Source organism: Oncorhynchus tshawytscha, linkage group LG34 (assembly GCF_018296145.1).
Source record: "Oncorhynchus tshawytscha isolate Ot180627B linkage group LG34, Otsh_v2.0, whole genome shotgun sequence".
Lineage (NCBI taxonomy): Eukaryota > Metazoa > Chordata > Actinopteri > Salmoniformes > Salmonidae > Oncorhynchus > Oncorhynchus tshawytscha.
This window is the reverse complement of record NC_056462.1, coordinates 7,117,881-7,143,933: the sequence shown is the minus strand read 5'-3', so window position 1 is coordinate 7,143,933 and position 26,053 is coordinate 7,117,881. Positions and strand designations below refer to the sequence as shown.

At 42.9% G+C, this 26,053-nt stretch overlaps 1 protein-coding gene across 1 annotated transcript in view; it reads left to right on the top strand.

Moving 5' to 3' along the window:
• Positions 1–14,463, top strand: part of LOC112231804 (melatonin receptor type 1A-A-like) — a 56,986-nt gene extending 42,523 nt beyond the window's left edge. Inside the window, exon 3 of the mRNA XM_042312103.1 lies at positions 12,379–14,463. Coding sequence (XP_042168037.1) covers positions 12,379–13,247 — 869 coding nt within the window. The 3' untranslated portion in view covers positions 13,248–14,463. The remainder of the gene's footprint in view (positions 1–12,378) is intronic.
• The last annotated feature ends 11,590 nt before the right edge of the window (positions 14,464–26,053 follow it).

Genomic DNA, 26,053 nt, shown 5'->3' with positions numbered 1-26,053 from the left:
AAAAGTCTTTGTCTACCTATCGGTAGCATTTTTAATGGGTCGACCTGTTTATCATTTTAAAGACCGCGAGTAGCTCATCATTAAATGGTGTATTTATGAGCTAAAAGGCGTAATGCGTTCAATCCATAGCGATAGATAGAGATCCCTACTTGGAAATAACAAATGTTTGCATGGACATTGCCAATGAGGACTTTCACAATTTAAAAGTAGTCAACTGGGTGGGACTCCTCATGGTTTAAGGAAGGATCACATAATTCTATCGCGATCATCAGGAGGGATCAGCCAATTAATTAGACTCATGAAGCAACATTCCATAACTTCAGGTGGCAGTAAATCGCCTACCTTGGCTTTATACCTGTTCAAACAACACACTCCAGGTGGCGGTATTCACCCTTTTAGTTTGTTTACCAACTAATAGAAGAGGTAGAAGAAGATTTACTACTTCAAAATGGAGATGGCCCATAGAGATAGATAGAGGAATCATTTTTGTACCTGAGCCATTATAGCGTCTGTGACAGCAAGGCTGTGCCATGGAAGCCATCTCCTTTTTAACATTGGACCAGAGCTAGCTAGCTAGCTAACAAGCTTGTGAAATGCAGAGTGGCACCTGAATTCAAATAAAAACACTTCTTACCCTTTTGTAGCTAAAACATCCAAAGTGAAACGTGATAACTGTAGTATCCTTAACTAGCATTGAAAAAGTTAATCCATTCTTCTCAAATAATTTTTTTTCTCCATTTCTGAATCATGCTTTTAACATCAGTAGGCTACAGTAGCCTGTGCTTTGGAGGGTCAGGAGTAGGTAGCCTACACACGCACGCAGACACACTGGAATAGATTTTCAGCTGGCAGGCAGACACTGGAATAAGTTTCTGAGTGACAAGAGTGTCCGTTTTTTTGTGAGACTGGAAAAAAATGCCCAGAACATAAAATAACGTTATTAACTGGCTCCCATGCTTTTAAAATAACTGAACTGTTCCGGAACATTATAGATCACTTTCGTTCCTGGTTCTGATTCTGTTCCTCGAAAAATTTAATTTTCAGGTTTTCGGTTCTGTTTCCTGATCCGGTTACAACCCCTGCTGATAACTGCAAAATGGAGCCCAAACCCTTCATAATTGGTTTCCTATATGCAGGATACCCACTGGGCACAGACGTCAGTTCAACATCTAGTTTTCATTTACATTTGGTTGAGTTGTCAACTAACGTGAATTCAAAGTGAAATCAGAAAAACATTTCACCGTTGCATTGGATTTAGGTTAAAAGTTGGATGAAAAAAATAGAAAATTCTCTTACATTGATGACTTTTTGAGAAAATCCAATCATTTTCCCACATTGATTCAACTTCATCAGTGAATTTTTTGGGGTTGAAATGACGTGAAAACAACGTTTATTCAACCAGTTTATATGAGAAGGTAGAAAAAAGGAGGGGAAAACCCTAGCCCTGGAATCACTTCCAACTAAGACCTCTCTCACGCTCGTATAGGACACAGAGAGCGTATATGCAGACACTTCGACCGTGTCCTGTAATCCTTGTGACCTGGTAGAACTTTCAGTCTGTTTCCCCCCTATCTGGGTCACCTCATCAGTTACCTACTGTGTGGTGCACAGGCTTGTCTCTCCAAATCAAAACTCAAAACAAATTCACCTGGGGGTCTAATTGGAGGTGGAGGGAAGATGATAATCCCCACACATGCCCTCCCCAAATTTGTGGAACTGTGTGTTTGCTATGGACACTTGGAATCCTGCTGCTAGGCCATCCCTGGCTTGTGTCCTTATGCCCCAGAGCTCAAAATCAAAAGGCCCCTTTCGAAAATAATGGAGTTGGCCCCTGGGGCTTGCCCAAAGCACCCCGGCAGGCTCCAACAACCCTTTGATACTCCTGAAGTGGTGGCCATCATTACAGTGGACCTCTGGTGGAAAACTGAATTCGCTTTGAACCTCAGATATTTAACAGCACAGAAAAAGGTTGGATGGGATTGGAACTTAGGACCAAATGGATTTATTTGCAAACCCGCTCAGTATGGATCCGGAAATGGACAGCCTGGCGCTTTGACATCCTTTTCTCTAACGCACAGTCCAGAACAGTGCAACACAGTGCCAGTGTAGGGTCCTAGTTTTGCATTCAAAGTGCCCAGGAAGTGGATCAGGGACAGCAGCTGTCGTGCATTGGGGGCTTTCTGTCTGTCCAAGTGGTTCTGTGAATATATTTTTCTCTTTCTACAATATCTGATGGTGGATCTCTGGTGAGCAGCTGAGGTAAGGTGCAGTGGTGCCCGGGGCTACAACAAGCCGTAACCCACATGGTTTACCCAACCCACACCCCCCTCAGGGCCTTAAGTACAGTAGTCCGTACACAACAGGCCAGGGCCCCATGTGAAGAAAGTGTTGCTGAGCGATTAAACAAAATGTTGTTTTTTCTTCATTTACATTTGTTTATTTTTATTTTTACCCACTTTCGTGGTATCCAATTGTTAATAGTTACTCTCTTGTCTTATCGCTACAACTCCCGTACGGGCTCGGGAGAGACGAAGTTCAAGAGTCATGCATCCTCTGAAACACAACCCAACCAAGCCGCACTGCTTCTTAACACAGCACGCATCCAACCCGGAAGCCAGCCGCACCAATGTGTCGGAGGAAACACCGTACACCTAGCGAACTGGTTAGCGTGCACTGCGCCTGGCCCGCCACAGGAGTCACTAGTGCGCGATAAGACAAGGATATTCCATACCGGCCAAACCCTCCCTTACCCAGACGACGCTAGGCCAATTGTGCGTCGAGCCTGGGCTCGAAATCAGAGTCTCTGATGGCACCACTGCGCCATCCAGGAGGCCTATTCTTTGTTTTTTTTTTACAACTAATTGACCGACATCGGTTCAATGATTTGAATTCCATTTGTTTTCTTTTCTGTAAGCTTATTAATGTGCACAGTTTTTCTAGAGATAAATCAGACCACCCTGAACTGTGTGATGTAGTAGGGAGTTGTAGTTTCCAACAGGCAAATATTCTACATCGTTTAGCACATAAAACGTGGTAATTAACTACAATGATCATAATCCATTGCACATCTACTTGTCCGGTCTGAGGGGATATAGAGAGCAGCTGTTGCTTCGCGAGGTACCAATACCTGAAAATAAATGATCCAGTCATAAAAGTATGTCTTATTTACTTTGAAGAACTGCAAAATAGTAATTTTGTCAGACAACATACTGTATGCAGTCGCTCTATAGAAATTCATTGACTTGGAATGAAAAAATGAAGTAAAATAAAACACATGTATGATACACAACAACTGAAATATTTTTTTAAAGTAATGTGAATTAAATGATGGTTAAGAAGTGATCAGCAGTCATGAACAGTCACTACCATCATGGGACTTTAATTCGTTATTTTATTCTGTGTTGTTACAGTATTCAACCCAAATAATCGAAACTGAAAACGGAGACTTAACCCGACCTCGAAAAGCACTAATTGCTCAGAACTAGAAGAAAGATGAGTGTTTGGGAAAATTACACAGCTAATGTGTTATTGTGTAGCAGAGACTCTACATGCTAACAGCTAGCTAGCCTAAAACACAGCTTTTCAGATCCTCGTGTTGGACCGAATCGTAGTTTCTTGGTCATAATGACACATTGAAGATGTTATCTGTTTTTTTTTTTTTAAACCTGCTGGTTTCTGCCACATCTAGAACGGTGATACAAACAGCCTTTGTCACTCAGTTGAGGCATGAACAAATACGATACGATACCTTAACTAGCGCCTCGTTCACAGGTTTGATGTTTTCCGTCAATGTTTTTGGAGGAGAAGTTGCAACTAACATTGGAGACGGCGAAACTTCACAAATGAAGGATGGCGTAATCGGATTGACAACAGGACAGCGAACAACTCCGCCTTGGGGGGTTCTGTCTGGCTCCACGACCACCGTGGCTGGTCCTGTCATCTCTCTTCATGCCACCAGCTGTGTGGGCCGTGTTGACATCCCATTATGACAACACCCATGGTGTTTTGTCATCGCGGCCTCCTCAGCTTCCCGAGGAGAGACTGTGAGTGCACCGGACATGTAAATGCACAGCGCATGGTCCTCAAAGCTGCAAATTGACTAGCAGCCCGGCAAATTGAGAATGAGACCGTGAACTTTGGGAGGATGAGCAATTTGATGGATTTGTTTTGTGGCATGTTCCGTGAGTAGGTGGGATGTACGATTCATGTCTATCTGAGTACTGTTAAACCACAGCGCTATCACACCCTAGGATTCGTCTTATTGTGCCGTACACTAAGATAAATAAATAGGGAATTGGAAGAACTTGACAATTGTTTTCCGTTTCCATGAATATAACAGTGAAAGTCCTTTCCTGAGGTCTTCAAGAGCCCACGCAAGTAGTTTGTCGCAGTTAGAAAAATGTCAATGTGCACAGAACTAAAAACTCACCCTTGTCTGAAGAGTTCTGTCTGAATACAGACACAGGGAAGCACCCTGACCTGACAGTCTGTCTGCAAGGCCAAAATCTGCACTGAGAGAAAAAGAGACAGAGTCCCAGAAGATGGAACAAGTTAAAAGCACTTTCCGAAATGTCAAGAGTTAGGTAAGTGCCTTGAAATACCTGTGGTAATGTGAATCTCTTCGGTCTGCATTTGGGTTCTTTCTTCTCTTCTCTGGCACTGGTCCGCCTCGTATGATAGCTTTGACTCCTGTGATTTATTAACTAGTGACAATGACAGTTCACGAGGGGCAGCTTACTGCAGAATCAGCTTTCACTTATACTGCTTCGAACTGTAGGTTTTGTTTTGTCTAGTTTGTCTTTTGTGGTCGTCTTCTGTATTCCGTTGTTGCTTTGCATTGTCTCGGCTTTTGCTTTATTATGTCTGCTGGTGTGAATTAGTCGAATGCCAGATGTTTACATATTACATTTAGGATAACATATTGCTTTTATATTAGAGGTCGACCGATTAATCGGTATGGCCGACTAGTTAGTGCCGATTTCATAACAATCGGTATCTGCATATTTGGACACCGATTATGGCCGATTACATTGCACTCCACGACGAGACTGCGTGGCAGGCTGACTACCTGTTATGCGAGTGCAGCAAGGAGCCAAGGTAAGGTGCTAGCTAGCATTAAAATGATCTTATAAAAAACAATCAATCTTAAAATAATCACTAGTTAACTACACATGGTAGCTTGTCCTATGTTGCATATAATCGATGCGGTGCCTGTTAATTTATCATCAAATCACAGCCTACTTCGCCAAACGAGTGATGATTTAACGAGCGCATTCGCGGAAAAAAAAGCGCTGTCATTGCACCAATGTGTACCTAACCATAAACATCAATTCCTTTCTTAAAATCAGTACACAATTATATATTTTTAAACCAGCATATTTAGTAAATATTGCCTGCTAACATGAATTTCTTTTAACTAGGGAAATTCTGTCACTTCTCTTGCGTTCCGTGCAAGCAGTCAGGGTATATGCAGCAGTTTGGGCTGCCTGGCTCGTTGCGAACTGTGTGTTCCATTTCTTCCTAACAAAGACCGTAATTATTTTGCCAGAATTGTACATAATTATGACATAACATTGAAGGTTGTGCAATGTAACAGGAATATTATGGAACGGTTCCGTATTTCACTGAAAGAATAAACGTTTTGTTTTCGAAATTATAGTTTCTGGATTTGACCATATCAATGACCTAAGGCTCATATTTCTGTGTGTTCTTATATTATAATTAAGTCTATGATTTGATAGAGCAGTCTGACTGAGCCGTGGTAGGCAGCAGCAGGTTCGTAAGCATTCATTCAAACAGCACTTTCCTGCATTTGCCAGCAGCTCTTTGCTGTGCTTCAAGCATTCCGCTGTTTATGACTTCAAGCCTATCAACTCCCGAGATTAGGCTGGAAATACTATAGTACCTATAAGAACATCCAATAGTCAAAGGTACGGTATATGAAATACAAATGGCATAGAGAGAAATAGTCCTATAATTCCTATAATAACTACAACCTAAAACTTCTTACCTAGGATTATTGAAGACTCATGTTCAAAGGAACCACCAGCTTTCATATGTTCTCATGTTCTGAGCAAGGAACTTAAACATTGACTTTTTTGCATGGCAAATATTGCACTTTTACTTTCTTCTCCAACACTTAGTTTTTGCAGTATTTAAACCAAATTGAACATGTTTCATTATTTATTTGAGACTAAATTGATTTTAGTGATGTATTGCACCAGCCCTCATTCATATTAAGTTAAAATAAAAGTGTTCATTCAGTATTGTTGTAATAGTCATTATTACAAATATATATATAAAAATCGTCCGATTAAACGGTACAGTCTTTTTTTTGGTCCGCCAATAATTGGTATTGGTATCGGCGTTAAACAATCATAATCGGTCGTTGCCTCTAGTGGATGGTATTGAAGGCATCTCCCTACTAGATGGTAATACGTGCTCACGTTGCCTCTAGTGGATGGTATTGAAGGCATCTCCCTACTAGATGGATGTTGCCTCTAGTGGATGGTATTGAAGGCATCTCCCTACTAGATGGTAATACGTGCTCACGTTGCCTCTAGTGGATGGTATTGAAGGCATCTCCCTACTAGATGGTAATACGTGCTCACGTTGCCTCTAGTGGATGGTATTGAAGGCATCTCCCTACTAGATGGTAATACGTGCTCACGTTGCCTCTAGTGGATGGTATTGAAGGCATCTCCCTACTAGATGGTAATACGTGCTCACGTTGCCTCTAGTGGATGGTATTGAAGGCATCTCCCTACTAGATGGTAATACGTGCTCACGTTGCCTCTAGTGGATGGTATTGAAGGCATCTCCCTACTAGATGGTAATACGTGCTACGTTGCCTCTAGATGGTAGGCATCTCCCTACTAGATGGTACGTGCTCACGTTGCCTCTAGTGGATGGTATTGAAGGCTACGTTGCCTCTAGTGGATGGTATGGATGGTAATACGTGCTCACGTTGCCTCTAGTGGATGGTATTGAAGGCATCTCCCTACTAGATGGTAATACGTGCTCACGTTGCCTCTAGTGGATGGTATTGAAGGCATCTCCCTACTAGATGGTAATACGTGCTCATGTTGCCTCTAGTGGATGATATTGAATGCAGCTCCTGACATCCTGGGGACCTGAATAGAATATTGAAGTAATATCTGGTGTGATCTCGCTGATACTCTACACTGCTTGCATTAACATATTGTTTCAGCATGCTTTCCAAATGCTGTCCATTTTCCTTTCTAAGCCGTTTGTTTTATGGTCCGCTCTTGAAATAGCCTTAGTAGAGAGGAGAGAACAGATTAACTCTGGAGAGGCATGCCTCATCATCCACGCCTGTCACCAGCCCTCATTCACAAACACTATATCTGCAAATCCAATAATGTCACAAGGGACATCGCTCATGTTTCTCTCCTATCTTGCCCCCTCTCTCTCTCTCTCTCTTTCTCCCTGTCTATCTCTCGCGCTCTCTCGCTCGCTCTCTCTCTCCCTGTCCCTTTTGCTCTCTCTCTCTCTCTCTCTTCCTCTGTCTCTCTCCCTCTCTTATATGAAGGACCCGGATTACAGTGAGTGCCATAGAGAGACGACACACTCATTTTTTTTTTTTGCGTCCATTTTTCTCTCAGTACAGTAGCGCCATCTCACCGTTATGTGTTTGACTCTGATCTGTCACATTGGTGCTGTGAGGGAGTTGGAGCCATCTTAATCCAATTTGATCATTGTTGTGCTGGTGGCAGCGGTGGGATATTTTGGGTGAATTCCAACTAGCCCTTGTTAAATGCCCGCCATGCCCAATCTGTGACACATGCCAATTCTGTAACACCATCATTGACTTAAATAAGCCAGTGTTTCCACATTGCCTTTGTGAAAGAAACACTTGAATTATTAACCATTCTATCGATGCCTAAGTACAGAAGGTGAACGTTACATGTGAAGTTACAATTCATGAATGTCAGATATGCATTCTCCAACGTCTTTTTCTATGGGCACAAGCACTGTTCATGACACAAACAGTTCACACCCCTCTTGTTTTGCATATTCAATGCTTATTTCCTGAAATGGTATACTTGCTCGCTGCAAACATGTACATTTTGCCATAGGGTGGAGGATTTATGTGCTGTTTTAAAGCTAATTCCCTGCAATGTATGTCTTATGTGATTTTGTCTGATATCTGAGTGACTCAAACTTTACAACAAAATCAAAACATTAGATGACATGGGCTAAATAAGTAGATAGCTCTCTCTACAATGACTGACTGAACAAGAGAAAAACCTCTGATGCACTACCCAATTTTGAAATTGCACCTTTTACAGTACTCTTGAATGTTGTAATAGTAAGTTGAAAGTTCCTTTTTCATTTGGTCATCTCTCCTAGTTTGGGAACCACTGGCATACATTATCATAGATTACTTTATAACAGCTATCTAGCCTATGCATAATAATCTGCCAGGGGCAATAGAGTTAGGGCCCTTGGGACCTTCTCCCACTTGCTGACACTTCGACCTTGGTGCCTCGCTGACCCTCAAGTTGTGGAGTTGGGTCAAAGTTTACACTTTGACCCTAGGCGTTGAAATTCACACCTCATTAGCAGAGCATAACCGTGAGGCTACAGTTGGCCGGCGCCGACGTGCTTGGACTCACTCTGACTCGCTCTACCTGCTGTCCTTCAAAAAGGGCACGCCGCTCTAGGTATTCAAGTTATCTTATCCATGCTGCTCCATTGAAAAAAATGTATCTCCACTGCCTGCCACAGAAAAAGACCAGAGGTTATTCCCTAATGCCTAAATCCTTATCGAAGTCGGTGGCAAGTGAATGAAAAATTAAAACTTGGAAGAGCTGGGCTGTATCTCCCCTTAAGCCAAATTAATACTTTGAGTGGTGTGTCAATCAGCGGGTCTAGCCTCCACGGTGACAAGAGCCGATAAAAGCCAGGCCTCAGGGCACTTGAATGCCAGCCGAGCTGGCTGTAGGGCTCTGTCTCACAACCTTGTCAAGGTCTAGGCTCTGTATGAACACTCCAAGCAGCTCAAATAGTCTAATCCCTGGCCCCAGCTTTGCTTTAGCGAGTCTCACGTTTAGGGGGTAGTGCAATCTTGGTCTTAGAGGTCTTAAAGGCAAACTCCTCGACCCTTGCTGTCTCCACCCTTAAGCTCTCACGCCATAGCTTGAGAAACATCTTTGTTTTAGCCACCAGGTCTTCTGTTAAGTCTCCTCGTCCAGCTACAATAGCAGGTGCATAACGCAGGTGCACATAATCCTCTTACAGAGGGCGTCTGGATGACAGATCCAGGAGGACAAAGCTTCATTTATTGCAGGAAAGGTCTTCGGCCATGAAAGAATTTCTGGTATGCTACGAGGGAGAGGGGAGACAGAGAGGGAAGGCACCGGGCAGACCTGGGTTTTGTTGTGCTTGCGTGTCAGTGCCACCGGAGAGAGTGACATATTTCCCAGAAGCGTCTGGCGACTGATCTGTGTGATAGATCGTGGCTGGAAGTCAAGGAGTGATGGGTGTGGAAAGACGATACTTCAGCGCTACTGCAATGTTGCTGAGTCGTTGTAGCGAAGTTGTCAAAGCGTAGTACTTGCTGCCTTTATGTTTAGCTCACGTCTGACACAAGAGGAACTCCTCACTAACAGGACCAGGTTTATGACACACATACAGTACTGTAGGCACTGTAGGTGAAAGCTGTTAACTGCCTGATTGAGTAAATTCAATCTTTGCCTTTACGCATACAATTTCACTCTTCAGAAGATCTGTCGGGCAAACGCGGGGAAAAACACTGACTTTGCATAATTAAAGCAAACTTGGAACTAACTAGCGTGTGTTTGCGTGTGCGAGCCTGAGCGTGGTCCTGTCAGAACATAATGAGAGATTTGTTCTCATCCTCCTTCTCTGTGTGAAGTGGCATGCACTCACTTCACTTGCTGGTGAGTCAATGACCAAAAGCCCCCTCTTTTGCCTCACCTGTGGAATGTTTTTTCATAATGAATAATGATAAAAAATAAACAAATTTTTCTATGTCAAACGGTTTTGTTATATTTCAATCTTCTGTGATGTATATGAAGTGTAATGTTGGGAGGCAAACTCAAAATTGAAAACATTTCTACTGTATATCTGCCATGGTATGGGCTTCTTTTTTGTTGTTGCCCATAACCATGTGTGTGAGGTGTATACTTGTGTTTCAAAGTAGATTTGTTTAAGACTACCAAGAAAGTCTAAAACCAACTTCTCATTTAGAAAACACCCTATGTGGCATCAATATGACTATCCATTAATGTGATGACGGTTATTTTATCAAATCAATTAACTGTTTAATTATCATGTGAATAAATGAATCATGTAACACCAACTCATTAGCAATCTTGGGGCACCATGGAAGAAGTTTGTTTAATGAGTTGTTAAAGTACTGCAAAGTATCTCTGTTTTAATACCCAGACATTCCATTCTCCATACTTGCAAAGGGCCAGAGAGAAATTTACGACTGGTCGTTAAAGTCATCAACCGGCCCAATTTCCACCCCTTCCTCTCTGGTGGGAGAGAGGGGGGGGGGGTGCACTCTTTGATCCTCACCCAGAAGGGAAAGTCATGAAAACTGTCAAAACTGACTACAAAGTGTAAATAGGATAATTTTGGTCACAAAGTCAGTCTTGTCCAAAATGTATTTTCGTGAGACTTGTGGTAGTCATGACTGCATCACAATGTAAATGAAGGTTGGGTTGGTTTCAAACTTTCAATCCTGTCCACATTCCCAGAGCTGGCAGCACACAAGTAATTATGAATTCAGAGTGCAGATGCACGCCGGAGATGGAAGACGAAGTGAGACACCATATTTTGGTGTCTCCACCATTATTTTGTAAAATGTTATGGTTAACTGAAAGTTAATAAATGAAGTTGACCAGACCCAGCTGCTATTACACTGGTGTCTATGGGAGACACACCCAATTAAGCAGACTGGAACATAAAGATTTTTTTCAATAGCTAATGGCCTGAGTGAACTATCTTTGCTGCATGCGACCCAATCATAATGTCTGTGGTAAATTTGGGTTGACTTTGGATAGCCGTATGGGGCTAGTTAGGGACCATCAGTAAAGTACACAATGTACATGGGAGAATATGCTAAACTTTCAATAGCTCCAAATGTAAAATTACTTTAAAACCTAAAAACTATAAATTGTAGAAATTCATATACAAATAAACTAAAAGGTGCGCAACATGAAAATATTGTCTCATTTTCATTGTGTAATTGATTGATGGTCCCTAACTAAGAAACAAAGAAAGAAACATACACACCGTTACGAATCCCTTTTGGCCCGACAGTCTAGAGGGGATGGTAATGAGACCCGTAACATAACTCATGCAAATTATAATTGTGACAAAGTAACAGTGTGACCGAAATAACCACGACAACAGAAATCTACCGTCAAACTCCAGGTTTATTTATAAACACACGGTAATGGGGGGGGAGCAGGAAAAGGGGCTGACCTGGACCCAAGGAATGAAACAATAAATATACAAAAACACCCCTAAGCTAGACTAGCCTACTTTAACAACAGCTGACTAACTAACCAAAAATACAGTGGGTGGTCCGCCCAGTTCTAACTAGTGTATTTAACAAAGTTTACCTACGGGTAGTGTATGCCCATGGGCGACTTGTCTTGTTTCCCCCCCTTTTCCCACCAGTAACAAACAAACACCATAACCAAAAACAATACTCACCGGTGATGAAAGTGCTATGGAGGTGCTCAAACAAGAGAGGTTAAGACACAAAGAGAGAGTGAAACACAGAGATCTACATACATGGCATTTACAGAGAGATTGAGCTCTAGAGCAAACAACTGATGGGGTTTTTAAACCATGGGAAAGGAACTGTGATAGGGTAGGAAACAGGAGGAGGTGTGTCTTCTGATTGATAATTGGTGACTGATTGGGGAGTGATGATTTTCACCTGTGAGGGGAGAAGGAGAGAAAAGTACACAGGATACACACACACAGACACAGGATACCTGTATCCGTAACACACACTCACACTGACATTGACACACTGACATACACACACTGACATACACACTTACACAAGCATATGCAGATTCAAAGGAATTGTTTTTCTCTCACCATAAGCACCTAGTTGTCAAAGTAGTAGCCTTGAAGCAGATTGCTGTGTTGTGAGGTATGCAAAATGGTATATGTAAATAAATTAGTCAAGCCTTTCTGGCTAAAAGAATGGAAACACAATTACCTGTCCGTCCATTCAGCCGCTTATTCAGTGACATTAACATAGTGTTTGTCTTGGTGACTTTGATTGTGCTCATTGTGATAGGATAGAATAGTTTCTAATTTCCATGATCTTTGTTCTCTCTCTCTCTCTCTCTCTCGCTCTAGGAAACATCTTTGTGGTGAGCCTGGCCGTGGCCGACCTGGTGGTGGCCATCTACCCCTACCCTCTGGTCCTCACCTCCATCTTCCACAAAGGCTGGAACCTGGGCTATGTCCACTGCCAGATCAGCGGTTTTCTCATGGGCGTCAGCGTCATCGGCTCTATCTTCAACATTACCGGCATTGCCATCAACCGCTACTGTTATATATGTCACAGCCTTAAGTACGACAAGCTGTACAGCGACAAGAACTCAGTGTGTTACGTCCTACTCATCTGGGCGTTGACCATTGTGGCCATTGTGCCGAATCTCTTCGTGGGTTCGTTGCAGTATGACCCCAGGGTGTATTCGTGTACGTTCGAGCAGTCAGCGAGTTCGGCGTACACCATCGCCGTGGTCTTCTTCCACTTCATCCTACCGATCATGATCGTCACTTACTGCTACCTAAGGATCTGGATCCTGGTCATTCAGGTTAGGCGACGTGTCAAACCGGACAATAGACCGAAACTGACGCCACACGACGTGAGGAACTTCGTGACTATGTTCGTGGTGTTTGTGCTGTTCGCCGTGTGCTGGGCGCCGCTCAACTTCATTGGGCTGGCAGTGGCCATCAACCCAGAGGTGGTGGTGCCTCTCATCCCCGAGTGGCTCTTCGTGGCGAGCTACTTCATGGCCTACTTCAACAGCTGCCTTAATGCCATCGTATACGGGGTGCTCAACCAGAACTTCCGGCGCGAGTACAAGCGCATTGTGGTGTCGGTCTGCACGGCGCGAATCTTCTTCCACGGCAGCTCCAACGACGCGGCCGAGCGGCTCAAGAGCAAGCCGTCGCCGCTCATCACCAACAACAACCAGGTCAAGTTGGAGTTGGTGTGAGAGGACCAGCTGGTCCCAGTGAGCTCCCTACCCCTCCCCCATGGTGCGAACCCATCGATGTCTATACATCTGTAAGGTGGAAGGAAGCAATATGGCGGAAGCTCAAGCTGCCCCATTTCGCTTCTTGTACCTATCCAGTACACTGCAGATCTACAAACATTGGAGGAGTTAAGGAGCCCAGGGGAAGGGGTAGGGAGCGATTTGGGACCGGGTGATACTAACACACATGCATGAACAAAGGGGGAGGGAGGCTTAAGGGAACCAACGTGACATAAAATAGCAAGATTAGTTTAAGAAATCCAAGTGAACGGAGAACAATTACCAAATACAAAAACAAAACTTTCTGAAGCGTCCGTGATTTGTGCTATCTTCACCTCTATACAGTCAAAGCGAAACGGGGAAAATGTATCTTTTGTCTTTTGCAAAAAGCACTTTTGTTCGTTTTTTTTTGGTACTTAATTAAAAAAGTGATAATGTACTTTTGTTTTCATGTTTACAGTGACGATAACAGTGACTCTATGTATGACATATTATATGTTTTTATTTTATATGAAGTATATGTTATATAGATGTACGAGAGTATATATCAGGTTCATTTCACCAACATCAATAATCTGATGAAATAAAATGACTAGGGTTGCAAAATTCCTGGAACGTCTCAAAAATGAACAGGTTTTTCAGAAATCCCAGTTGGAATATTCCCAGAATCAGGAGGGAATAAGCAGCATTCAAGATGAATAGAAAATGCAAACCTACAAATGACAAATATATCATGAAAGCCAGAAAAATTCTGCAATGTCTGGTCACAAACATTACCAAAAGCGCTTGTTAAAGATTTGACCGATGTTAATGATCAGTTTTGTTGGGGTGTGACACTGTTACACTCCTTCCTTTGGAGGAGGAAGCACTATGTTTGGATTGCTGCTGTTTCACGATGCCCTGCAAAACTGTTCCCATCATTCGGTGGAACATGTTTGTAAGTATGGGATTTCTTTCTTTCTCACTCACTTCTCATTCTCTTTCTGTCTCTCTCTCTCTCTCTCTCTCTCTCTCTCTCTCTCTCTCTCTCTCTCTCTCTCTCTCTCTGTGAGCTCCTTGTATGCATGGATCTGAAGAATCTTTAATATGCAAAATAAAGGATCAGATGCAGATGTGTGCAACTATTTCAGTACAGCACAACAGCACACAAGCACACACATATTGCAGTCCGGTTTGTTCAAATCCAATGTCATCTTTTTGTTGTTCTTGATATTTTCTTGGAAAATTCATGCATGTTATATCGATGCATAATGAAGTATACTTAGTAAAGACATTTGGGTAAAATGGATTACCTTGCTATTAGCCAGTAGATTTTCACAGCTCAGCAGCTTCCTTAGGACTTATTTGAAGAAAGCGTTTGTCCAACGGGACTCGCTAAGACAAATACACTTTCAAACCCACTGATTACACTTTAATTGCCATTAGAAAACAAACCAATCTGTCTCAGGCTGGGGCCGTATCGATGCACAACGTTAATTGATGTCCCCCAACTTGGCTGAGGTCCTGGCTCCACAACCCTATTCTTTGGCCCAGAAACCAGAGATCAACATTGACGGCGGTGCTACAAATCTGCCCAGGTAATATGTGATTCGACCTGGCCCATGCTAAGGCTCAATCACTAACAGTAGCTGTAAACCAACTAAATATCTATCCTAGCTGGAATTGTAAAACTTATTCTGGTGAAATGGACTGTATCAGTTTGGATTCCAGGCTACTAGAAACCAGTACTGAAAGAAGACTGTATTCATTATCTCTCATGGCAAAAGTACGTTCGTTTAACACTGCTAATGATATAGTTTGATAGCTTTCAGGTATTCTAGCTCTGACAAACCAGATTTTCCATCAAACATTTGAACATACTTCCTGGGAACGGGACTCTAGAACAACTAGCTGGAAACAGTGTTTGATTTGGGATGAAAGAAGTGCAGGAGCTGTCTTTTTCCAATGCGGTCTATTCGACTAGGTCACCAATTCACAAATGCTTTAAAGCTATAGAAACCTCTGATTATTCACAGTTAAGGGTTCATACACATTTTTCACGACGTCTCCATTACTTTTAACCACATTTCCATGACTTATTATAGCCTTCATTAAAAAGTAAAGCATTATTGACACTGGAAAGCTGCTGTGTCTGATCCCATGTAGGTCTACCATCTCCTGCCATTGTTCCCTTGATCAAGGAACGTAAAACCCTCCACAAAGTATAACTGCACTGTTAGTCACATGCTGTCAATATGTGGTCAACCCTCCATCTGGAGAGCTCGCTTTTGGCTTTTGATCCAGTCCTGAAACACCGAGGCTGCTTAGCAAGGTCATGTTGAGCAGCTGATGTTTAGGCTACAATTCGGTTAGACCAGTGTTGGAACAAAAGCCTGTACACCCAGTAGCTATCCTGGAGGATGGTTGCCACCCTTGATATAAAATATTGCAACATTGCAATCAACTACTTTTGTCTTTCTAAAATAATCCCCTCATTCAATGAATCAGAGATCAAATGGACAAGGCAGATTACTTTAAAAGCGAGGTATCTAGCTAGACATGTTTAAATATCAGTCTCAAATATTTGTGTTTGAGTGGAGATCTATGCACAGCAAGGTATTTGTCAATTAGGCTATTCTCAGAATATTTTTGGACGTTGTCGCAATTACATGGCTGCTGTTTAATAGAGTGGAATCCCAGCGTTCCAACGGACCCCGATTTATTAAGGCTGTCTACAGTGCCGGTGGAAAAGAAACAACGACAATCTCTCGCCTGGGCAACGGGCCATTCGCACCAGCACACACAGACACACACTGAAGGGTCATTATGTTAATGGGATGACGTGTCAATTTGTTGTGATTGATCATCTTTAAAAGTGTGCCTTCATGAATTACATTAACAAAAACGATTAAACACATTTTCCATGACTTTTCATGACCTTTACACACCCTCGTTGGCAACTTGGAACAGCGCACCATGTGCATTCAGGATGGTGCATTTTCAGTCTGTGCAATCTCGAACATCCTGCTGTCACGCACAGATTTATAGACGAGTAGCAAATAAACTTGAATAAAGCGGATTCGTGAAATCAAAGCCCACTTTCAGTATTCAATGCAGATCCCATCCTCATTCCGCTTTGATCAATCTTTTCTGCATGTCAATCTGGGCCGGCTATGGGCTACTTTGTTTCATAGTGAGCAGTATTGCCTTTGTTTAAGGACCAATGTCATAGGCGGCTCGATTGTGTGCGACGCTGCTCACCCCCCTTGTCCTTGTTGTTGCCTGACGTGTGTGGCCAGCGGTGGTTCGTGGGCCACAGACAAAAGCAGTATAAACCGCCACAATTGCACTGGTTGCAAAAGGCTGAACTGAGCATTTGACATCCACTTGACGGACTCTGACCATCCAACACCATCCTCCACCCACTGAACTAACCAACTCCGAAAGAGCCAGGTCATCGTTCTCCCCACCTCTTCCCCACTTCCCTGTACAATCCCCCTGCTAATCCTGTGAGCTGTGTGTTGTAGGGAATTAATGAGCAGGACAGAGACTGGAGCAAATATACAAAATCCCAGGGATATATGCCCTCCTCAAACAGATTTATACAGTGATCTGGTCCCCCAAGGGGACTTTTATAACCTCCCCTTGGCCCCAGGATCTACAACACACACACACACACACACACACACACACACACACACACACACACACACACACACACACAGAGGTCTGGGAGGTGATGAGGGGGAAAACACAGTGTTACATGTTTTCCTCCCTCTGTGTGTGTGTGTTTGTGTGTGTGTTGTAGATCCTAGTGCCAAAGGAGGTTATAAAAGTCTGCAGGAAGGGACCAGATTACTGTATAATTCTGTTTGAGCAGGGCGTAAATCCCTGGGATTTTTATATTTGCTCCAGTCTCTGTCCTGCCTATTTTTTTCACTGAGCGTCTGTCCTCCTCGGGAGGCCAGGGAGAAGGGGGTGAAGTGAACCGTAGGTGACTGACCATGGTGACTTGATTGTGGGATGACTGCTGGGAGGCTTGGCCCTGGCTCTGGATCAAATATTCCCCTGGCTGGGCACAGAATGTAAGAAAGCAGACTGAAATAGGAAGGGACTAGCTGGTCTAATAGGAAATGCTCATCTTCATTTTCCGTTGCAAAATGTGTTTACAATTTTCTGTTGCGTGCCCTAATGAACATGGCCCTGGTCGGATCTGGGTGGGTGGAGTGTCCATCAGGGTGAAACGAGACAAAATAAATGTGTGATGATCTCACCACCAACCTGGGCCTCATTTCCCAGTGTTTCAAAGATAACCCTGAAGGAGCTGCAAAGCTCCACAGCAGAGATTGAAGTATCTGTCGACAGGACCACTTTAAGCTGTAAACTCCACAGAGTTGGGCTTTACGGAAGAGTGGCAAAAAAAAAACATTGCTTAAAGAAAAAATGTTAGCAAACACATTTGGTGTACGCAAAAGGCATGTGGGACTCCCCAAACATACAAAATTGAACTTTTTGGCCATCAAGGAAAACCTGGTGCAAACCCAACACCTCTCATCACCCCGAGAACAACATCCCCACAGTGAAGCATGGTGGTGGCAGCATCATGCTGTTGGCATGGACTGGGAAACTGGTCAGAATTGAAGGAATGATGGATGGCTCTAAATTCAGGGAAGGTCTTGAAGGAAACCTGTTTCAGTTTTCCAGAGATTTGAGACAGGGGCGAAGTTTCACCTTCCAGCAGGACAATGACCCTAAGCATATTGCTAAAATTACACTTGAATGCTTTAAGGGGAAACGCCTAAATGTCTTGGAATGGCCTAGTCAAAGCCCAGACCTCAATCCAATTGAGAATCTGTGGTATGAATTGCTGTACACCAGCGGAACCCATCCAACTTGTAGGAGCTGGAGCAGTTTTGCCTTGAAGAATGGGCAAAAATCCCAGTGGTTAGATGTGCCAAGCTTATAGAGATATTTTGCATCTTAAAAGTTGTCGGCATGTTGTGTAAATCAAATGATACAAACCCCCACAAAATCTATTTTAATTCCAGGTTGTAAGGCAACTGTCACGTTCTGACCTTTATTTCCTTTGTTTTGTCATTATTTAGTATGGTCAGGGCGTGAGTTGGGTGGGCAGTCTATGTTTGTTTTTCTATGATTTGGGTATTTCTATGTTTCGGCCTAGTATGGTTCTCAATCAGAGGCAGGTGTCATTAGTTGTCTCTGATTGAGAATCATACTTAGGTAGCCTGGGTGTCACTGTGTGTTTGTGGGTGATTGTTCCTGTCTCTGTACCAGATAGGACTGTTTAGGTTTTCCATGTTTATTGTTTTGTAGTGTTCATGTGTACATTTACATATTAAAAGAACCATGGACACTTACCACGCCGCATATTGGTCCTCTGATCCTTCTCGCCTCTCCTCTTCGGAAGAAGAGGAGGAAATCCCTGACAGCAACAAAAAATGAAAAATATATTTTTGATACCAAAAAGTCTAAATAGATACTTCCATACATTTTTTCAACTGGTCCTGGGGACCTTCAGACGAGTCTTGTGGGGCCACTGACATGTACGTGTTTGTGAGAATCTCAACTTTCCACAGAGGGGTCATATTTTTGTGTGGCCCAAACTTTTCAGATGCTGCAGACAGATGTTGGCAAATCGGCTGTACCAACTTCAGACGAGTCTCCTTACATTTTTGGAGGGTGTAGAGCAAAACGGAGAACACCATCGTGTTCATGAGAGTTTCATCTTTCCACAGAGGGGCTGAACCGCTGGGACGCTACAGATCATTTTGTGAGAAGTCCGATTTTTGGGAGTTCTCATGGTCTGACAAACAACGCACTAGCTGTGTCACCTTTCACCGCAGATGCGGAAGTACGACATAGGCGGATGCGGTGGATTGAGACACATCCAATGCCAAAAATGCAGATATAGTCTACACATTAATAATTGACATTCACATGTTGGATTCACATATCCATTTCCACAAAATATCAAAGTTTGGACTAAATCAAAGGACTAAATAGACATTATCCTGACCAACTTGCCCTCCAAATACACCTCTGCTGTTTTCAATCAGGATCTCAGCGATCACTGTGTCATTGCCTGTATCTGCTATGGGTCCTCAGTCAAACGACCATCCCTCATCACTGTCAAACGCTCCCTAAAACACTTCTGCTAGCTAGCCTTGCTAATCGATCTGGCCCGGGTATCCTGGAAGGATATTGACCTCATCCCTTCAGTCAGGGATGCCTGGTCGTTCTTTAAAAGTAATATTCTCACCATCTTAGATAAGCATGTCCCATTAAAAAAATGCAGAACTAAGAACAGATATAGCCCTTGGTTCACTCCAGACCTGACTGCCATTGACCAGCACAAAACATCCTGTGGCGGACTGCAATAGCATCGAATAGTCCCCGCGATATGCAACTGATCAGGGAAGTCAGGAACCAATACACTCAGTCAGTCAAGAAAGCAAAGGCTAGCTTTTTCAATCAGAAATTTGCATCCGGTAGCTCTAACTCCAAGAAGTTTTGGGACACTGTAAAGTCCACGGAGAACAAGAGCACCTCCTTACAGCTGCCCACTGCACTGAGGCTAGGTAATACGGACACCACCGATAAATCCATGATAATCGAAAATTTCAATAAGCATTTCTCTATGGCTGGCCATGCCTCCTGGCTCCTCCAACCCCGGCCAACAGCTACTCACCTGAGCCTCCCCAGATTCTCCTTCACCCAAATCCAGAAAGCAGATGTTCTGAAAGAGCTGCAAAACCTGGAACCGTGCAAATCAGCTGGTCTAGACAATCTGGACCCTCTCTTTCTAAAACCCTCCGCCGCCATTGTTGCAACCCCTATTACCAGCCTGTTCAACCTCTCTTTTGTATCGTTCGAGATCCCTAATGATTGAAAAGCTGCCGCGGTCATCCCCCTCTTCAAATGGGGTGACACTCTAGATCCAAACTGCTATAGACCTATATCTATCCTGCCCTGCCTTTCTAAAGTCTTCGAAAGCCAAGTTAATAAACAGATCCCTGACCATTTTGAATCCCACCGTATCTTCTCCGCTGTGCAATCCGGTTTCCGAGCCGGTCACGCGTGCACCTCAGCCACGCTCAAAGTACTAAACGATATCATAACCGCCATCGATAAAAGACAGAACTGTGCAGCCGTCTTCATCGACCTGGCCAAGGCTTTCGACTCTGTCAATCACCGTAGTCTTAACGGCAGACTCAATAGCCTTTGTTTCTCTAATGACTCGCCTGGTTCACCAACTACTTTGCATACAGAGTTCAGTGTGTCAAATCGAAGAGGCTGTTGTCCGGGACCTCTGGCATTCTCTATGGGGGTACCACAGGGTTCAATTCTCGGGCCGATACTTTTCTCTATATATATCAATGATGTCGCTCTTGCTGCGGGTGATTCTCTGATCCACCTCTACGCAGACAACACCATTCTGTATACTTCTGGCCCTTCCTTGGACACTGTGTAAGCTAACCTCCAAACGAGCTTCAATGCCATACAACAGTCCTTCTGTGGCCTCCAACTGCTCTTAAACGCTAGTAAAAACCAAATGCATGCTTTTCAACCGTTCGCTGCCCGCACTCGCCCGTCCATCTAGCATCACCACCCTGGACGGTTCTGACCTCGAATATGTGGACAACTATAAATACCTAGGTGTCCGGCTAGACTGTAAACTCTCCTTCCAGACTCATTTTAAACATCTCCAATCCAAAATCAAATCTTCTTCACTCATGCCGCCAAACTTACCCTAGTAAAATTGACTATCCTACCAATCCTCGACTTCGGCCATGTCATCTACAAAATAGCTTCCAATACTCTGCTCAGCAAATTGGATGCAGTTTATCACGGTGCATTCCGTTTTGTTCCCAAATCACCTTATACCACCCACCACTGCGACCTGTATGCTCTAGTCGGCTGGCCCTCACTACATATTTGTCGCCAGACCCACTGGCTCCAGGTCATCTATAAGTCTATGCTAGGTAAAGCTCCGCCTTATCTCAGTTCACTGGTCTCGATAACAACACCCACCCGTAACACACGTTCCAGCAGGTATATCTCTCTGATCATCCCCAAAGCCAACACCTCATTTGGCCACATTTCCTTCCAGTTCTCTGCTGCCAGTGACTGGAACGAATTGCAAAAATCGCTGAAGCTGGAGACTTATATTTCCCTCACCAACTTTAAACATCAGCTATCTGAGCAGCAAACCGATCGCTGCAGCTGTACATAGTCCATCTGTAAATAGCCCACCCAATCTACCTACCTCCTCCCCATACTGTTTTTATTTACTTTTCTGCTCTTTTGCACACCAGTATCTCTACTTGCACATCAGCATCTGCTCATTTATCACTCCAGTGTTAATCTGCTAAATTGTCATTCTTCGCTACTACACCTTTTTATTGCCTACCTCCTCATGCCTTTTGCACACACTGTATATAGACTTTCTTTTTTTCTACTGTGTCATTGACTTGTTTATTGTGTTATTGGCTTGTTTATGGTTTATTCCATGTTATTCCATGTGTAACTCTGTGTTGTTGTCTGCGTCACACTGCTTTGCTTTATCTTGGCCAGGTCGCAGTTGTAAATGAGAACTTGTTCTCAACTAGCTTACCTGGTGAAATAAAGGTGAAATAAAAAAAATTACATTTAAAAAAAATCTATTCAAACATGAAATAGACTTTAAATAAAGTTTGATTTGATTTTGATATTTGGTTGAAATATTTTGTTGAGATGGAGACGTGAATCCAACATATCAATTATTAATTAGTAGACAAACTGGAATTAAATTCAATATCACTTTTGAAATACAATAAATAGCCTATTAATTTGTTGCCAAGTTAACAAATTATATGTTGGATTCACATCTCCAATTTAACCAAAAAGAAAAGTTTAAGAATGGGATTAAGCCAGTGTCTCAGACCATCCAAGCATTAGATACATCTCCTTTAAATCTTGGTATCTGGTTGCATTGTATTTTATTACTTTTGTAAAACAAGAAATAGCTATCTTACAACATAATCGAACATTCAACCTTAAAATGAGTAACACATCCATGGGAACAAAACCTTTTGGTGACTTCTAACGTAAACTAATGTAATCATGTAAAGTGTGCATGTTCAAGATAGCATGCATGGGTTGTCGCAGGTCTGTGGAGATCTTCCCAATTGCTGTGATAATCTACATTTGGCTGTCTTTTTGAGTGGGTGAATATAGGTTGTGGCTGGGCTGAGTAGTAATCTCGTTGATCGACGTCTCAACCAAATATTACCCAATTATCCAATTATCCATGTTGAAATGATCATTTGGTCGGTCGGGTGTTTCTTTCTCTCTTTAGAGCTCTTTCATAATGTCTTTCCACGATTCCTCCCATCCTATCTCCTCACCTCTTTCCTTCACCCCTCTGACCTTCTTTAAGGGGTTTTATGAAGGATGTGTGGAGAGAGGATGCGAGAAATCATGAGAAAATGTATTGAGAAAGATCCTCCCTGTCGACCCCATATTTTATGACACACTTCTATTCCCCATCTTCTGAATGGACCATGTCAACTCGGGGTGTTGCCCAACCAATCAGGGCAATGAGGACAGATAGGGCCCCACATAGTGCATCCATGAAGAAGGGTAGAGACAGAATGAGACAAGAAGAGAGGGAGCGAGTGTTAAGGCTTTCTTCTTCCTCCTCCTCTGAAGAGGAGGTGTAAGCAGGGATCGGACCAAAATGCAGCGTGGTTATCTTTAATAAAGACGATACAATACAAATAAACGTAAAAACCTAAACAGCCTTATCTGGTGCAAACAAACACAGAGACAGGAACAATCACCCACGAAACACTTAAATAATATGGCTGCCTAAATATGGTTCCCAATCAGAGACAACGATAAACACCTGCCTCTGATTGAGAACAACTCTAGGCAACCATAGACTTACCTAGACAACTATACTACACCACAATCCCATTACCTACAAAAACCCCAAGACAAAACACACCACATAAATAACCCATGTCACACCCTGGCCTGACCAAAATAATAAAGAAAACACAAAATACTAAGACCAGGGCGTGACAGCGAGAGAGAGAGAGAGAGAGATGGGTTCACAACATTGAATGACAAGGACGCTCCTTTTTCACCAGTTGTCTCTGTTGAGAAAAATGTTTTTTTAAACAATAAAAAAAACATTCAGCCATTGACACCTTCTCATAAAACACACTTGGAATAGTCCGGCTTCCAAAATACACAATTAGAAATAATTGGTCAAACAAACCAGTAAATAAGCAAAAGCTACAGTACATGGATGAACAACTTATTTATTACACATATTATTTATTATCAGTGAATGTTTTCCCCTTACTCCTTCCCTAACCCTCGGTTAGAATCATATGAGTGAGTGTGTGTGTGTGTGTGTGTGACAACGTTCCTCTCCTCATAATGTTTCACCTAAGCCCTGCTGAGCTACTGGACATGAGTGTGTCTGCCAGCATAATATTATGCTACTCGCTACATGCTACATCCAGCCAGCCAGAGAGCACTGACAGTTGAGATAATGTGGTCGCAATGCAGAGGATGTCCAGGACACACACACACACGCACACAGCCTTGTACAACTCAAACACACACACACACACACACACACACACACACACACACACACACACACACACACACACACACACACACACTCACATCCCAAGCATCCCATAACCACCCATCAGCGGGCCAGACCAAATAGCCAGACAACTCATTCTGAATTGAATTCCTTTGCTCTATCGATTGCTACATATATTCAGTCTGACACTGCCATCCTAGAAGTTGTTTGTGTGAATTTGTACAAAACAACATCAGCATTTGGATGGTCTCTAAAAAAATGGAACCAATCAGTTTCAAGGTTTATACAGTCATCATGTATGCCAGCTCTGGCCCAACCTATTGGTTTCTGGGACGAATCAGAACAGTCAGAATGTGTTAATTTTCTAGAAATTGTCTTGAGGGAGGCAAATCGTGGAGAAGAAATGTAATTTGGCCGGAGCGATGTTGCTGGATAGCCAGGCAAGAAGCCCATGATTTGGAAAAGGTGTTCTGTATATTTAGGAGGAGACCAACAACCATCAAATATTGTTCATTCTCTCACGTCCGAAGATCAAGGTCCTATTCATTTGTGCATGGCCATATTCATGAACAGACCATTTTTGCAACGTTCAGGTCCCACTGGACACAAAATGGGTGAATAAACATTGAAAAGTGATTTGAAAGAGTCATAAAGGAACCTCAGCAATTGTTGTCTTTTTCTCCACCCAACCTCTGATCTAAATCCAATGATCGAAATCCTCTGGTCTAAATCCAATGACATGGTTACATTTGAATTTTATTTCATTTTGAATGAATGTTAGTTAATGAAATGTAAATCATTGAGCTGACCTCCGTGCCCAGTCGGGTCTCTCATATTTTTCATTTGCGTAAGAAGGCATAAACAAGTATTTAATTTCGTTTTTTAAATTTGATTTATTAGGATCTCCATTAGCCGACGCCAATGGAGACAGCTAGTCTTACTACATTTTATTACATTTTATTTACATATAATTTACATACATTTAAAAACATTAACATGTAGAGTGTGTGTGTGTGAGTGTGCATCTATCAGTTACACACACATGTCAGTACATGTACACAACAAGTAGATCACATGGAGGAGAGACATTGTGCCGTGAGGTGTTAGTATATTTGTTTTTTTGAAACCAGGTTTGCTGTTCACTTGCGCTATATAAGATGGGAGTTCCATGCGCTCATGTCTCTGTATAATACTCTTATGTTTCCTTGATTTTGTTCCGGACCTGGGGACTGTGGAAAGACCTGGAGACTGTGAATTAGCAGTCTGTTTACAATGAAGAGCAAGAGATATGGCTCTGTTCTGGGTCTGCTGCATCTTAACTAGGTCTTTCTTTGCAACACTTGACCATACGACTGGACAATAATCAAGATAAGATAAAACTACAGCCTGCAGGACTTGCTTTGTGGAGTGTGGTGTCAAAAAAGCAGAGCATCTCTTTATTGCGGGCAGACCTCTCCCCATCTTTACAACCATTGAATCTATATGTTTTGACCATGACAGTTTATAATCTAAGGTAACACCAAGTAACTTAGTCTCCTCAACTTGTTCAACAGCCACACCATTCATTACCAGATTCAGCTGAGGTCTAGACTTTAGGGAACGATTTGTACCAAATACAATGCTCTTAGTTTTAGAGATGTTCAGGTCCAGTTATTTATTGGCCACCCATTCCAAAACAGACTGCAACTCTTTGTTAAAGGTTTCAGTGACTTCATTAGCTCTGGTTGCTGATGCATATATGGTTGAATCATCAGCAAGAGCTGGCAGCAAGGTGATAGATCTGCTGCTAGGCTAACTGCTACACTAAGCAGGCTCCTCAGACCCGGCCTTGGTCGTCAGGATCCCTGGACAGATAGTAGAGGTCCCAGAAGGTGACGCCAACCGCGACACGGGATCCAAACTCAATAGACTTTCAAAACGTTCCAAAACAACAAACTTTCTAAAACCAAAAAAACCGAGCTCTCCCTCGTTCTGCCTTCAACAGGAAGTGACGTGGACGCTCATCCAAAGTGATCGGGAAGCTCATCCAACACTCTGGAAAATCGAATCAGGGGGGGGGCTGGGTGATGCTGGATGATGCTCTATCCTGCATATAGATTAGGATTAATCCTGGGCTCAGCTAAGTGCCACATTAATCATGGGGTGAGTCCCAAATGGCAGC